At 35.7% G+C, this 17,429-nt stretch overlaps 2 protein-coding genes across 2 annotated transcripts in view; both read left to right on the top strand.

The window, feature by feature from the left end:
• Window positions 1–8,302, top strand: part of LOC150084411 (uncharacterized) — a 646,726-nt gene extending 638,424 nt beyond the window's left edge. Inside the window, exons 19-20 of the mRNA XM_090376219.1 lie at window positions 6,403–8,190; window positions 8,294–8,302. Of these exons, the coding sequence (XP_090232345.1) occupies window positions 6,403–8,190; window positions 8,294–8,302 (1,797 nt within the window). The remainder of the gene's footprint in view (window positions 1–6,402; window positions 8,191–8,293) is intronic.
• Window positions 8,303–8,333: 31 nt separating this feature from the next.
• LOC150084410 (transmembrane protease serine 5-like) overlaps window positions 8,334–17,429 on the top strand; it is a 289,626-nt gene continuing 280,530 nt past the window's right edge. Inside the window, exon 1 of the mRNA XM_090375211.1 lies at window positions 8,334–8,572. Within this exon, the coding sequence (XP_090231337.1) occupies window positions 8,383–8,572 (190 nt within the window). The 5' untranslated portion in view covers window positions 8,334–8,382. The remainder of the gene's footprint in view (window positions 8,573–17,429) is intronic.

Raw genomic sequence — 17,429 nt, 5'->3', positions numbered from 1 at the left:
TTTACATTAAACTGGATTTATAATTTATACGTGTATGTTATTTCAACCAATAAATGTTCTGCACTTTAGGATATCAGTACATTAGTACAGAGTCTTTTTTCCAATTGCTAAAATAACTGTCAAAATATGACATGTGGGTCGATTCTAGGAAAAAATATTTTGGATAAAATATAATTACTTCCCTTTATGTTTGTTACTAACAGCCTTTCAGCAAATATCCTCATATATTTTTGCTTAAAAATTGGAAAATTGAATGAATCATTAATGTGAAACATTTTTGAAAATAGCATTCCCACCTCCTTTTTTTTGAATTGTTACCCAAAAACATTTGAAGGATAGATAGATATACCCTCATATGTCCTTATAATATATTTTCATGATTAACGTGATTAACGTGCCTCACTCAGCTCATTGCACTTATCTGTTGTATTTTGTATTTGAATTTCAGTTGATGAAGAGACACGCCAGTCTCAAAAGCTACTGCCTGTTAGTATATATTTGTATTATTACATTAAACTGGATTTATAATTTATACGTGTATGTTATTTCAACCATGGACCCCAGTACACCAGGCCCATTCGTTACTATTCCCATTTATTAGTTGTTACAAAATCATTTAGCAGTGAACTAAATGATTCTGTAATAAATAACTAAGAGCAAAGTGAGGCAGAAATTGTTGAAAATAAACATAAGAAAGGCAACTGGGGTGGTGGGATCTATCCAGTTATATTAAAGGAGGTGGAGATAGCAAAAGAAGTAAGCAAACCCTTAGCCATAATTATGAGAGCTTCCTTGGACTCAGGGCAGGTATCCATGGACTGGAGAGGTGCAAATGTGACCCCAATTCATAAAGGGGGATCAAAGAGTGACACAAGTAATTACAGACCTGTTAATTTAACTTCTGTTCATGGGAAATTAATGGAGGCACTGATTAAAGGAGCACTGCAGCATCATCTAGCCAAGACTTCAGTTATAGTTCGGACAGAGCATGGGTTTGTTAAGAGAAAGTCTTGTCTGACCAATTTGATTGGATACTGTGATGTGGCACAAAGAAATTGAATGCAAAGAATAATTTTGATGTCTTATACTTAGCATTAGCATTAGTAGAGCATTTGATGCAAGAAAGCAAGCTTATGCAGCATCAGCCAAAAAAAAAAAAAAAAAAACCACTTCCACTTCACCCCTCTGTTCGTTCAAAATACCTGTCCAGCTGAGCCTTAAACTTATTTAGGCTATCAACTTCCACGACAAGGGATGGAAGTCTGTTCCACCAACCAACCACCCGCTGGCTAAAGGCAAATTTCCACATGTCTATCCTACATCTGTCTTTCCTCAATTTGAATTTATGCCCTCTCAGGTGATTATTCTGAGCGAGAGGAAGAATCCCATCAGCATTGAGCATGCTCAAACCATTCAAGGCTTTATACACCTCTATCAGATCACCTCGCTGGTGCCTAGTCTCCAGACACTGTAATTTGCAAACTTAAGTCTTTCTTCGTAAGAGCACCCCTTTGTTCCATTCACTAATCTTGTTGCCCTTCTGTGTACTCGTTCCAGCAGCTCTACATCCTTCTTGAAATGAGGCCTCCAGACCTGTATACAGTACTCTAGGTGTGGCCTGACCATTGCCTTATACAAGGGAATAATCACCTCCTTATCCCTGCTAGAAAAATTCCTATATATCATTGACAATACACCATGAGCTACTCTTGCAGCCCGTCTGCACTGCTCAGAGAACTTCATATCTGCCTGCACAACCACCCCCAGGTCCCTTTCATTCTCTACCACTGTCAGTGTAGTACCACAGAATTGATACGTTGCTCTGGGGTTGCTGTTTCCCATGTGTAGTACTTTACATTTGTCAATGTTAAACTTCATTTGCCACCTCTCAGCCCATCTGCTCAACCTTTCCAGATCCTGTTGCAGCAGCATAGTGTCAGTAGTGTCCTTGACAACCCTGCCTACCTTTGTATCGTCTGCAAACTTCAACATGAAGCTTGATATACCATCATCAGTATCATTTATAAATACAGAAAACAATAATGGACCCAACACTGAGCCCTGAGGGACTCCACTAATAACATTAGTCCACGATGAGCAGTGTCCATTGATTACCACTCTCTGTCTTCTCCCCCTCAGCCACCCCTTTATCCACAGCAGCAATTTGCCTCCACTGCCACACTGCTCCAATTTGTGCAGCAGTCTTCCATATGCAACAGTATCAAAAGCCTTTCTAAGATCCAAGTATCTTAGATATATCTACTTGGATATTAGGAAGGCTTTTGATACTGTTGCACATGGAAGACTGCTGTACAAATTGAAGCAGTGTGGGACTAAGGGCATGTTGCTGCTATGGATAAAGGGATGGTTGAGTGGGAGAAGACAGAAAGTGGTAATCAATGGACACTGCTCTTTGTAGACTAATGTTATTAATGGAGTCCCCCGGGGTTCAGTGTTGGGTTCATTGTTGTTTTCTGTATTTATTAATGATATTAATGAAGGTATATCAGGCTTAAATTTGCAGATGATATGAAGGTCAGCAGGGTATGCTGCTGTAACAGGATCTAGAAAAGTTGAGCAGATGGGCTGAGAGGTGGCACTGAAGTTTAACATTGACAAATGTAAAGTACTGCATATGGATGCACTAACCCCAGAGTTATGTATCAACTGTGTGGTACTACACTCTGGGTGGTAGAGAATGAAAAGGACCTGGGGGTAATTGTTCAGTCAGATATGAAGTTTTCTGAGCAATGCAGACCATCTGCAAGAGTAGCTCATTGTATCTTGTCAATGAGATACAAAAATTTTTCTAGCAGGGATAAGGAGGTGATTATCCCCTTGTATAAGGCAGTGATCAGGCCACACCTTGAGTAATGTATACGGGTCTGGAGGCCCCATTTTAGGAAGGGTATAGAGCTGCTGGAATGAGTACAAAGTAGGGCAACAAGATTAGTGAACGGAACAAAGGGTTGCACTTACTAAGAAAGGCTTAAGTTTTGCAAATTACAGTGTCTGGAGACTAAGCACCTGGGAGTGATCCGATTGAGGTGTATAAGGCATTGAATGGTTTGAGCAAGCTCAATGCTGATGGGATTCTTCTTCCTCTTGCCCTGATTAACCTCTTGAGTGGATATAAATTCAAATTGAGATAGACAGTTGTAGAATAGATGTGTAGGAATTTGCCTTTAGCCAGCAGTTGGTTGATTGCTGGGACAAACTTCCATCTGTCATTGTAGAAGTGGACAGCTTAAATAAATTCAACCAGAACTAGACAAACATTTGGATTGAATGGATGGGTGAAATGGGAAATGGATTTTTTTTTTTTTTTGTGTCTGATGATGTGTGCACTTGTTTTCTTGAATCATATGTCTCTAATAATGCTAATATCCACCATATTTACATGATATGATTCTCTGTGAATTTAACTTATTCTGAGGGTAGTTTAGAACCATCACAGATCCCCACATAATATGTGGACCTCAGCATCTGATCCACCCCCTCAATGCTCCTGCTTGTTCCACCAAAATGAAACAACTTCTCCATGATCAGTGTTTTAAAACTAGACATTGATATAAAACTTTCTTGTAAACATTGATATAAAACTGCTTTGCAAATGAAATTTTGTAGTTGCTGTAAATATGGGAAAAGGTTATACAGATATGCAGTGGTTACGTTGAAGTAATATAATGAAACTGGTAAAACAATAAATGGTAATTTCCTATTATTACTTGGTTTCCAGTACATTTTCCTCAACCCTTGTATGTATAATTATTTAGATCTGTTGAATAATATCAAATTCAGTTTGGGCTATAGACTGCCAGGTGATTAACTGATGAGGAAGAGACAGGTGACCTGAACAATTAGAGAACATTTCTCTCCATTGTTTAGCTATTATGTAACATGAGTGGATCATCCCACTATGATGCAAGTATGCAAATAAGTTAAAATTATTGGTAGTACTCATAATGACTGATAAAACAATAAGTTCATTACTAAGTTTTCAGAATTATAATTTTGGGTTAATAGTGTGTTGTAAAGAAATTAGACTTTTTTTTTTTTTAGGAAAAAAGAGCATGATTATTCTCATTAAAAACAGAAGTGGACTCTCCTTTAAGTACAAATAATGAATGCAGATGAAATTCATATATTATCAACATACACTGAAGTGACCAGTTTATTAGATATCTAATAGCAAGTAGCACCCAGAATAACTTCAAGTTGTTTGAACTTGCAATACACAAGCAATTCTTCCATATGTGAGGAGAGAGGGCAAGAAAATCCTGAGTGCCAGACTTTCTATAAATATCCTTACTATTAACGAGGATTAACTTGGGGGGGGGGCATTTACCTTTCCCCATTCCTCTTTATATTAGCTGCCTGGTGCCCCCTGCCTTCTGTAAATTCTGTACATTGTGGGTGATTTTGTAGTCTGAAAATGTAGTTCTCTGAAATGCTGTGAAAAGTGACATCGTTGCCTCTCTCCAAATTCTCTAGCCTGGTATCATCAACATGTCCTTTGCATGTGGATCTGGTATTTGCAATACTACTGCCCTATGTAATGTTTCTTGTAGTACTGTACCCCATGTACTCTGTCCTGAACTTCCTGGGGAGGTGGAGGTGGGGGAGGATGCACTATGAGAAACACAAGACTTGCTGATAGCAATGCATCAGTTCTCACATTCTAATCTCAGGTTATTAGGGCTTCAAGGTAGACCAGTAACTCACAGTTTGATCCCCACAGATGATATAAACAATAACTTCATTAAGTAGAAGTTTGGTTTTTACCGTGTTGCCCCAAAGTAATAAATGGTAAAATCTTTATGATTACTTCAGCATCAATGGTGAACAAATGTACAGTCATGGGATTCTTTGCACAGGCTTTAGGCTTGTTACCTCAATAATGTAAATATTAAGTAATTTTAGATATATTAATTTTAACAATTGCTTCAAAAGAAAAGGGAAAAAAAAACAAAAAAAACAGTGGAGATGTTGATATGTAAGGCTATGTTTCCAAATGAGTAAATCATCTAAATTTCATTTAGTTCTTGTATAGCTTTCAAATTATTGAGGCTATATAAGAAGTAACTGAACTACCTCTAAATGTTGCTTTCTACATTCAACAAATTCTTTGTTGAACATACAGAGTAAAATTTCTTGTGTTGAAATATCTTCTGATATGAAAGAACATTAAAAGAATCCCTTGATAGTAAGAATTCTCCTGACAACCTCATTCATTTTTTATAGACAATGAAACTGTGAATACTCAACAAAAATAGCACTTACAAATTTAGTTATCTGGTTTCTTGCAATGTTATATCTTCCCCAGGGGTAAATATTCATTCTTCATGTCAATGACATACGTTATTAATCAGAACATCTGTCAGAACATGCAAAAGACACCTGGAAAGTTCAGCATGCAGTTTAGGCTACTCATCATGAATATTCTATTTGTTTGGCCTCATAAAAGAATGTGAGGCCTTGGAGATAATTTGATCCCACTGATTTAGTTGCATGCTTTGAGCAGCTGTCTTATGGAGAGTTGTTGGCCAAATTTATTCTTTTAAAATTACTTTAAGTGCTTGCTCACAGTCTTCTACCTTTTGCTACCATTACAGAAAATAGCAAAATGTGAGTCGGGAAGGGGGAGAATTCACTAAAAATTTGATTCTAAATCCTGAAATGAGAGCATTCAGAAGCTGGTTTTGCCACTCTCTGTGTTATCCAGCCCATTACTGAATAATTAGAATTAGATCCGAATGACATAACTCTTTCACCTTTGAACCTGCATCATTGGTACAGTTAACAATACAGCCGGCAGTGTTAATATTTAAGAAATATTAGTTACTTTTAATGGGATAACAGAACAAATGTAAGTCTCTTAAGGCTTAGTACAGATGCAAGTGTAGAAAAGTGAAAGGGCATGTATGTGTAATCCATGTATAATTCAGAATTACCTTTCCTTAAGAATTTTTACAGGCTGAAATAACTTTAAATATTATAATTGTTTGTATATTGGAAGTACATCTCTTATTATTATTATTATTTTTTTATTCCTTTAATAGTCCATAAATTTATCTATCTAAGTTTATCATTTCAGTCCAGAACATCTCATGGTACTGTAATTCAATAATAGAGCAAAACCAAATATCTGTGAAAAGAATTTATTATAAATACAAAAGAGATTTGTAAGAACGATGTTGGCCAAATGAAAAGGAAAATTTTTTTTATTATTCTGTAAACTAGTTTTAACATTGTTTTATGGTTTATTTAATTCCCAAGATATTGTAAAAGATCAACATTAACTTTTTATTAATTATGTTTAAAGCTCACTTTATTGAAATTGTTGCAGTAATTAATTTCTTTTAGTTATGATACTAACAACATCTAATATTTTTATTACAGAATGATGATGGTGCACCACTAGTATGTTTATCTAGTCCTCATGACTGTTATCTGGCAGGCATATTGACCTACCAGCACTTATGTGGTATTTATAGGTCCCATCCTAGTGTCTTTTCAAATATTTTTGCTATGAAAGCATTTATAGAACTTTTTATTGGAGTAAAGCATCACAATGTTTTTTATGATGTCAGTCTCTATGTTATCCAACCCATTACTGAACAACCGGAGTTAGATCAGAATGACACAACTCTTCCCACCAATGAAACTGCATCATTTATACAGTTAACAAATCAGACCGGAAGTGTTAATATTTCAGAAATACCAGTTACTTTTAATGAAGACAACGAAACAATTCTAAGTCTTTTAAAGCTTAGTACAGATAGAGATGTTGAAGATGGAACAGTAACATTGCTAGACCTAACAGCTCTTAATGAAAACTTAACCTTGACCAATTCAGTGACTGACATCACTGATGTTGCCACTGTGACTCAGATATTGGAAACTGGTGAAACACATACACAAAAATTATTGTTGAATAATTTCACAGATATAACTGTTCCTCAATCAGATAGTACTATTCTAGAAGAGCAAATGTTTGGTGATAGTCCTTTTGGTGCTCACCCATATCATGAACCTGAAACTGTAATTGAAGTTCCAAATACCACAGAAGCATCACAGAAAATTCATTCAATTAAAAAAAATTTTGAAACAAGTACTGAAATGTCTACTTCAGCACATTTTGAAGTATTAATTTTTAAACCTACACAGAGTAAAAGTAACAGTGATAACAATGAAAGAGTGTTTGCAATGAAAACAACTTCTTCCACATATATAATATCACCATCTATAGAAAATAATACTGAACATGATGAAAATACTACGTTTGAAAGCACAGAAGGATATAATAGAAGCATGTTGACAATGTCTACTGAGGATAGAACCATTGATCATATTTCTACAGAAAGTGCCAATAGTGATTCACATATATTGGACAGCAGAAATGACAGTCATGGAAGAGTAGATATATATAGAGAAAGTGAATTAATACAGATTGAAAATAAATTCCAAGATGAAACTGCTACATTTGAAAGTATGGAAAGGTACAATAGAAGCATAATGATGTCCACTGAAGATATAACCACTGATCAGATTTCTACAGAAAGTGCTAATAGTGATTCACATATATTCAACAGTAAAAATGACACTCTTGGAAGAGTAGATATATATGGAGAAAGTGAATTAGTACAGATTGAAAATAAATTACAAGATGAAACTTTTAATAAAACAGAGATATTACTTGAAGTACATCAGGCACTGCAAAATGAAAGTAAACTTATAACAGATCTCTCTGTCTTTGAAGCAGTTTCTTTGGGAAGCAATATAAATATTGGATTAACCAGTTCTGATCCAATGTTTGAATCATTAAAACAAGAAAAACCAACATATTCATCAGAAATGAATCACACTTCTGTATATGATGAACAGACAGAAAGTATAGCTGTAAAATCAAATGTAACTACTATGGGACAGGAATATTATACAGATATTTATTCTTCTTCATCTCTGATGTTGAACCATTCAAACGAACCATTAACAACAGAAATCACAAGTAAGATGCTAACAAATGAAAATAGTTCAGAAAAGTCATTTGATATGCATGATTATTCCCATTTTACTGACATTGCAAGCACTAAGTTTGAAGAATCAGTTAATATAACCAATAGCCTGCCTTCAAATTCAGACCCATTAATTTTAACAACACTTACTCCATCTCTTTATTCAGCTATAGTCACAAATAGTAGTATATATAATGCTGAAGGACTTAATTTTACCAGAAACGATAACCTTGAAAGAAATAATTCTCAATTTGAATTAAAAATATCTCTGTCAGAAAAACTGAAGGATTCTATAACTAATCAAGAGAGATCAGAATTATTTACAGAATCTTCCATTGTTACAGAACTACTTGTAAAACAGAATATGAATTCATCTGTTGTCAATACTGCTTCTGAGATGTTTAATGCATCCAATGTCACAATTATAGATGAAACCAAAGTTTTATTTCTTCCACACTTGAAAAAGACAAGAAGACAAGAGAATCAAAATACTTCTTCTTCTGAAGACATGCTTTTGTCAGAGGTTTTATATGTGGATAATACTTGTGAACCAGGTTAGTGTTCATTTTTCAGATTTATGATTATATCAAATTGTGTTAGCAAAAGGCACAGAACTTCATTGCCCTTTTATTTGTATCTGATAAACATATAAAGGGGCAAGGTATATTTGGTGGAAGCTGTGTTTTTTTTTTACTAATATCACCTAGACTAAATAGGTATTTTATAATTAGTATTAGTATTAATAGTGGCAAATGATGAAAGAAAGAAAGCTTATATAGCATCAGCTAAAAAAAAAATCCAATTTCACTTATCCATCCCCTCCAATAGTTTGTCCGGTTCTTCTTTGAGGTTATTTAGCCTACCACTTCCACAACAATGGATGGAAGCGTGTTCCAACAATCCACCACCCATTGGCTGAAGGCAGATTTTTGGCACATCTATTCTTCAACCATCCCTCCTTGATTTGAATTTATGTCCTCTCATGTGAATAATCTGAGTAAGAGTAATAATCCCATCAGCATTGAGTATCTCAAGCTATTCAAGGCCTTAAACATCTCAATCAGATCACCTTGCATGTGACTAGTGTCCAGACACTATAGTTTGCAGAAGTGTGAACCCTTTCATGGTAAGAGCTCCCCTTTGTTTCTCTCACCAGTCTCGTTCCCCTTCTCTGTACCCTTTCCAGCTCTACATCCTTCCTAAAATGGGGCCTCCAGACCTGCATTTTTCATTGCAAGGTACTGAATATCATTTATCAATGTTAAACCTTAGTTGCCATTTCTCGGCCCATATGCTTAATTTTTTTTTAGATCTTGTTGCAGCAGGATACCATCATTAGTGTCATTACTGCCAACCTTTGTATCATCTCTGCAAACTCAAACATTAAGCCTGATATACTGTCACCTTCATCAATATTATTAATAAATACAGAAAAAAACAGTGGACCCAGAACCTCTGAGGGATTTCACTAATAACATTAGTCTGCGAAGAGCAGTGTCCATTGATAATCACTCTGTCTTCTTCCACTGAACAATCCCTTTATCCATAGTAGTAACTTGCCTTTAATACCTCACTACTACAATTTGTATAGCAGTCTTTTGTGTGCAACAGTATCAAAAGCTTTCCTGAAATCGAAGTGTATGATATCAGAATTATTTTTTGCATCCAGTTTCTTTGTGACTGCATCAGAATATGCAATCAAATTGATCAGACAATATTTCTCCTCCACAAACTCATGCTGTGACCAAAATGTAATAACTCATATATGTGGATATACTGCCCAGATGGTCCTGCATTACTTCTTTAACCAGTGACGCCATTATTTTCCCTGTAATAGCAGTAAGCTAACAGGTCTATAAGAACTCATGTCACCTTTGTGAATGGGGATACATTTGCACATCTCCAGTCCATAGGCAGCTCCCCTGAATCCAAGGATGCTCTCATAATTGTGGCTAAGGTTTTGCTTACCTCCTTTGCTGCCTCCCTTAATATAATTGGATAGATCCCATCCACCCCAGGTGCTTTTTTTTTGTTTAATTTCGACAATTAAATTTTGTCTTTCTTATTAGTTATTACAAAATCATTTAGCACTCTGTTAAAGTTTGATAAACTTTTGGCATCCACTTCTCTGAAGAATTTCTCATCTATGAATATAGATGCAAAATATCTATTCAGTTTTTCTGCAACTGAACTGGATCATCGCCAGTTTAACTATCTATATCAAGTGGACAAATGTGATTCATCCTTTTCCTTCTAGTGTTTACATAAGTAAAGAAGTGTTTCCATCCTTTGCCAGAGATTTCTAATAATGTGCCTTAGCTTGCCTAATCTCCTTTGTTACTTGATTGCAAATTAGTTTTTATATCTACCATAGGGTCTGTATCATCTGATAATTTATATGCACCCTATGTATTTTGCTTCTCTTCAACATTTCTCATTAGATCGTCTGACATCTATTTAAGTCTAAGTCTTGAACAGTATTTTTTAGTTGGTGTGAAAAGCCTAGTGGCTTCTATGATTATTTCCCTGACCAACTGAAAATAAGATACATTCATCATCATTCTACTGTAACATTTGGCACAGGTTAAGTCCCTATTTAGATATCGAACTCCATTGTTGTTGGTCTCTTGAATCTTTCATAATTTGTTGATAGCTCTGAAAGCCTGTGTTTTCCTTTAGGCATTGGAGCCATTCTCTTTTGGGTCTTCCTGGTGGTCTCTTATCTCCAATTCTTCCCGTCAGTACTTTAGGAAGCCTGTGTTGTTTCATCTGGTTCACATGTCCAAACCACTGAAGTTTTTTGTAGATCTGTTCTATTATGCTGCATTCAAAATGTAGATATTTTCTTACTTCTTAATTAAATTTGTGTTCTCTCCAATCATAAGAATCCTGATGCATCAAAATTCTTATGATGTAGCTAAGTAGTCAGGGGAACAAGTGCAGTAGCACACGCTCTTTGAGTGGACCAGGGTTCAAGCCAGTGCCTGCTAAATACGATTAACATTTGTACTGATTGATTTATTGTAAACTTCACTGACCTGGTGGTCGTGCCAGAGTATAAACAAGAACATACATACATACAATTGAAGACAAAAAAAATGTTATACAATATAAGATAAAAAAAAATTCCAGGCAGAATTTGTTAAGAATATATAAAACATTGAATAAGAAAAACATTTTTAATTTTGCAAACTACAATTTGTTACAGCAATGATATCACTGCACATGCACAAAGGGTTATTTTTCTATGCCATTTGATGTCAAGTAATTTCATGTTGCCATTTTTTAGAATGTCACTTTTTTAACTTAGACCTATAGAATTCTGCTTTTTTGTTGAGGAACTCAGCCTCTAAGACAGTAGAAATGTTTTGCTGCAGGCATACAATGAAAAAGGATTATCAAGAGGTAGGATATTTGAATGGTAGTGAAACAATAAACCAGTTGTAAACTACAAATTCTGGGCTCCCCTTTCCCTCCCATGCTATTTAACAACTATGACAAACCAGTTTTTTTTTTTTTTTTTTGATATATCAGGTCAAGAAACAGTAGTTTTTTTCCTAATCATTACTGTGACTGAGTCATTATCTCTTAACTGAAATGGATGAAATAGTGATTTTGATCAAGAATTCCTAAAAAAGAATAGTGACAGGATGTGAAAACTAGTGTTATCTTTGTAACTCATAAACAGAATGCAAATTCTCCAAATGGAAGTTTCCCATATCTCCCAAGAAGAAACAAAATTGTATTTACAAGTCTAGGGAAAAATTTACGCTATAATTATTTATTTTTTACTATAAAGGAATATTTCAATACAAATTTAACCATGGCTCATACTGTTAACAAGACTATGTACTTAAAAATCATTAGGCACTTCAGGGAAAAAGCAAGCTTATACAGTGTCATTTAAAAAAAAAAAGTCAACACTTCCTTCCCACTTCACTTGTCCTTACCCTCTAACAGTTTATCTAGTTCTTCCTTGAATTTATTCAAACTGCCTACCTGTACAACAACAGACTGGAGTTTGTTCCAATAATCACCCACCTTCTCACTGAAGGAAAATCTCAACCAGTCCAACCTGCACCCATCATTCCTCAATTTGAATTTTTGCCCCCTCGTGTGCAGTTTGATTAAGCGATTAAGAGGAAGGATTCTATCAGCACTGAGCTTATTCAACCCATTAACCCCTGGCTTATTGCCGTGAAGGGTTTGTAAAGGTAGGGTACCTCTGTGTACCTATGAACCTTACAATAAAAATCATGTTTATTTATTAATACACTTCAATCTGATCTCCTCACAGGTGCCTAGTCTCCAGACACTGCAGTTTACAAACCCGAAGCCTTTCCTGGTAAAAGCACCCTCACCAAACATTTCTCTACACCTGATCCAACAGATCTATGTCCTTCCTAAAATGATGCTTCCAAACCTTTGTGCAATACTCAATATATGGCCTAACCACTGTCTTATACAATGGGGTAATCACCTTCTTATCCCTGCTGACAGAATTTTTGTATATTATTGACAAAACCCCATCAGCCGTCCTGCCAGCCTGTCTGCTCATATCTGACTGCACTATTACCCACAGGTCTTTTTCATTTTCTACTACCCTTAGTGTAGCACCACATAGTTCATACTTTACTCTGGGATTACTGCTATCCATATGAAGTAGTTTGGATTTATCAATATTGAACTTTGGTTGCCGCTTCTCAGACCATCTGCCTAATTTGTCTACATCTTGTTGCAGTAGTATACCTTAATACTGTGATTAACTACCCTGCTGACTTACATATCATCTGCAAACTTAACTTGATATACTTTCATCAATATCATTAATAAATATAGAAAACAACAATGGGAGCAGCACTGAACCCTGAGGTATTCTGCTAATAACATTTGTCCAAGGAGAGCCGTGCCTATTTATAATCACTCTCTCTGTCTTCTCTCACTCTGTCATCCCCTTATCTGTAGCAGCAACTTCTTCTTAATGCCACACTGCTCCAATTTTTATGGCAGTCTTTTATGTGTAACAGTATCTAAAGTTTTCTTGAAATCTAAGTATGTCTAACTTGTTTTTGGCATTGGGTTCCTTTGTTACTGTGCCATAATATCAGATTGGTCAGACAATATCACCAGTTAACAAATCCATGCTACAACTACAGTGTAACTGTATTCCTGTCTAAATGATCCTGCATTACTTCTTTAAACAATGACTCCATTATATTATTTTCTTGGAGCAGAGGTCAAGGTAACCAGTCTGTAATTATTCATGTCTCCCTTTAATCAACCATTGTGAAATGGGGATACATTTGTACATATCCAATCTATAGGAACCTCCCTTGAATCCAGGGATGCACTTATAATCATGACTAAAGGTTTGTTTACCTTCTTTGCTGCCTCCTTTAATATAATTGGATAGATTCCAATCACCCCATGTGACTTTTTTATATTTAGCTTCAACAATAGCTCCTCCACTTTCCTTTCAGCTATCACTAAATCATTCAGCTTCCTTCCAGAATTTGATTCGCTTTTGACATTCCCATTTCTAAAAAAATTGTCATATGTGAATGTAGATTCAAAATACCCAGTCAGTTTGTGTACAACCTGAGCAGTACCATTAACAGTTCATCTATTCACATCTAGTGGGTCAGTGTTATTCATCCCCTTCCTCCTACAGTTTACATAAGTAAAGAAGTTCTTGCTATTTTTCTTTACATTATTTTCTAGAGACTTATCATTAGTTGCCATAGCTTGCCTAACCTTTGTGACTTAATTGTAGAATAGTTTATATTTACTGTAGGCAACTATATCACCTAATAATTTATGTGCATCCCGTGCATTTTTTTTTCACTGCCACGAATGTCATCAGTGTACCTGACATCCATATAGGTCTGTGCCTCAAATTGTATGTCTTAGCTTTTATAAAAAGCCTAGTAGCTTCTATGATAACATCCCTGAATGTTTCCCATTTAGAATTTGTGCTTATTGACTTTATTAGTTGTTCCCGCTTCATAGAATTTAAAAACTGTCTAAGACTGCTGTACTCACCTTTACGAAAGCAAAGCTCTTTTCCTTGCCTTTGACAGTAGTTACGGACGCCTCCGTAGCCAGGTGGGAAGGAGCAGCAGTGCGTAGCACACGCTTCTTGATTAGACCGGGATTCAAGCCCATCACCACCAAGTACGGAGGATGCGGAAAGGTCAAGGGAATGACCACTGCATATTCCCGGAGCAATATGGCCTTAGTTGCTAATGCTCCTAAAAACCAAATAACAAACAGACAGTAGTTACATCTTTAAGTAAACCCCATGTCAGTATTGAGATCACTGTCACCTAGTGAGGCTTTTATCTGCAGATTCATAATTTGATAGTATAAAACAGCTACAATGCTCAATATGTTCTACGTTGTATTTCAATATTTGTAGAATAATAAGGAAAATTTACCTCAATATGGTGAGTAGAACACTTCAGTATGACACTTTCCAGAAAAACGAATATAAAATTAACGCAAAATTATTACAGTAATAAATTAAAAAATTTAAAAAGTTTAACGTAAATTTTTCAAAAAATGACTTTCCTTCCTGAAGCCAATCACAGGTTATACGTACTGTATAATTTCCATTCCTGTGATCAAGACATAAGGTCGAAAAGCCCTGTCAGCTTCAGGAAGTAGTCACTTTTGCGAAATTTACATTAAACTTTTTAAATTTTTTAATTGTATTTTAATTGTTTTTAATTTATTACAATTAAATATTAAAACAATTTTATATTTGTTTTAATTTCTGGAGCGTGTCATAAGGAAGTGTCCTATGTACTATAGTGAGGTAAATTTCTCTTGTTCTTCTACAAATGCAGGTTCTTAATGCATGAAGGGTCACTTCTTATAATCATATCAAGTTTCAGATATTGTACAAGTTGGAGCAGTATGGCATTAAGGGAAAGTTGCTGCTATGGATAAAGGGATGCGCAAGTGGTAGAAGACAGAGAGTGGTAATCAATGGACACTGCTCTTCATGGACTAATGTTATTAGTGGAGTTTACCAGGGGTCCATATTGGGCCCATTGTTGTTTTCTGTATTTATCAGTGATATTGAGGAAGGTATATCAGGCTTAATGTCCAAGTTTGCAGATGATATGAAGTTGTGTAGGGTTGTTAATGACAGTAAGGATGGTATGCTACTGCAATAGGATCTAGAAAAGTTGAGCAGATGAGCTGAGAGGTGGCAACTGAAGTTTAAGATTGACAAATGCAAAGTACTGCAAATGGGTAGCAGTAACCCTAGAGTAACATACCAACTGCGTAATGTTACTCTATTTTTCATTCTGGAAAATTAAATTTTGAAGTGGAGAATGAAAAAGACCTGTAGATAATTATGCAGTCAGACATGAAGTTTTCTGAGCAGTGCAGACAGATTGCAAGAGTAGCTCATGGGATCTTGTCAGTGATATATAGGAACTTTGCTAGCAGGATAAGGAGGTGGTTATCCCCTTGTATAAGGCAATGGTCAGGCACACCTTGAGTGTGACATACACGTCTGGAGGTTTCATTTTAAGAAAGATGTAGAGCTGCTAGAACAAGTACAGAGAAGGGCAACAAGATTAGTGAGTGAAACAAAGGTTTGCTGTTACCAAGAAAGACTTAAGTTCTGCAAATTGCGGCATCTGGAGACTAGGCACCCGCAAGGTGATCTGATTGAGGTGTGTAATGCCTTGAATTGTTTCAATGCTGATGATATTCTTCCTCTTACTCAGATTCCAGACCTGAGAGAGCAAAAATTCAAATTGAGGAAAGACAGTTCTAAAATAGATGTTCCAAAATTTCTTTAGTTAGCAGTGCCTTTAGGTGGTTGATTGCTGGAATAACTTCTATCTGCTATTGTGGAAGTCAGTAGCTTAAATAGATTCAAGGCTGAACTAGACAAACTTTTGGAGTGAATGGATGGGTGAAATGGGAAAGTTTTTTTTTTTTTTTTTGCTGATGCTGTATAAGCTTGCTTTCTCTTGTTGCCTCCCAAACATGGAGTAAATCCACAAAAGTGTTGCTAATGTGTGAGTGGCCGACCACAAGGTTCAGTTATTATCTGGAAAGTTAAAGTCTGCCATTATAAGACAATCTGTTTTTTTTTTTTTTTTTCTGGCCTATTCTATATATCTGCACAGTTTTTCATTATATTCATCATAGTTCTTAGACTTATAACACACTCCTACCTCACTTATGCTTTTTTCCAGTGCTTATATCACACCAAACTGACTGAACATTGCACTGGTCACTCATGTCCACTGAATGCACTACCTTAAATTGTAGTGTTTCTTAACTAAGATCTGAACCATTACTCATCCTCCTGTTCTTTCTGTATGCAGAGTTGGGAGACCCTTGGTGCCGCTTAACAATCAGCACTATGTTCTTTCTGTGCACATTTTACTTCTCATATTCAAATTTTGAATCCCTTATATATGTATGATGCCATGTCTCTAATATCCCATAATAATAGTGTCTGCATTTCATGATTTGATCAGTACTTCAAATTCATCAAATTTATTTACTATGCTTCTGGCATTAGTGTACATACAAGTATACCTGTAACTGGTTATACTCTTAGTAACCCAACACACTGCTCCAATTTGTATGGCAGTCTTTTATGTGTAACAGTATCTAAAGCTTTCCTGAAATCTAATTATATGTCTAAATTGTTTTTGGCATTGAATTCCTTTGTTACTGTGTCATAATATCAGATTGGTCTGACAAGATCACCTGTTAACAAATCCATGCTACAACTGCAGTGTAACTGTATTCCTGTCTAAATGATCCTGCATTACTTCTTTAAACAATGACTCCATTATATTATTTTGCTGGAGACGAGGTCAAGGTAACCATTCTGTAATTATTCATGTCTTCCTTTAATCAACCATTGTGAAGTGGGGATACATTTGTACATATCCAATCTATAGGAACCTCCCTTGAATCCAGGGATGCACTTATGATCATGACTAAAGGTTTGTTTACCTTCTTTGCTGCCTCCTTTAATATAACTGGATAGATCCCATCCATCCCATGTGACTTTTTGATATTTAACTTCAACAATAGCTCCTCCGCTTTCCTTTCAGCTATCACTAAATCATTCATCCCCCTGCCAGAATTTGATTCGCTTTTGACATCCCATTTCTAAAAAAATTGTCATATGTGAATGTAGATGCAAAATACCCAGTCAGTTTGTCTACAACCTGAGCAGTACCATTAACAGTTAATCCATTCACATCTAGTGGGTCAGTGTTATTCATCCCCTTCCTCCTACAGTTTACATAAGTAAAGAAGGAAAGGTTGAACAGATGGGCTGAGAGGTGGCAAATGAAGTTTAACATTGACAAATGTAAAGTACTACATATGGGTAACAGTAACCCCAGAGCAATGTATCAACTC

Source organism: Mastigoproctus giganteus, chromosome 6 (assembly GCF_048544385.1).
Source record: "Mastigoproctus giganteus isolate SK-2022 chromosome 6, ASM4854438v1, whole genome shotgun sequence".
NCBI classification, from domain to species: domain Eukaryota; kingdom Metazoa; phylum Arthropoda; class Arachnida; order Uropygi; family Thelyphonidae; genus Mastigoproctus; species Mastigoproctus giganteus.
Note: the sequence above shows the minus strand (reverse complement) of the source record. Positions and strands in the feature narration are given on the sequence as shown.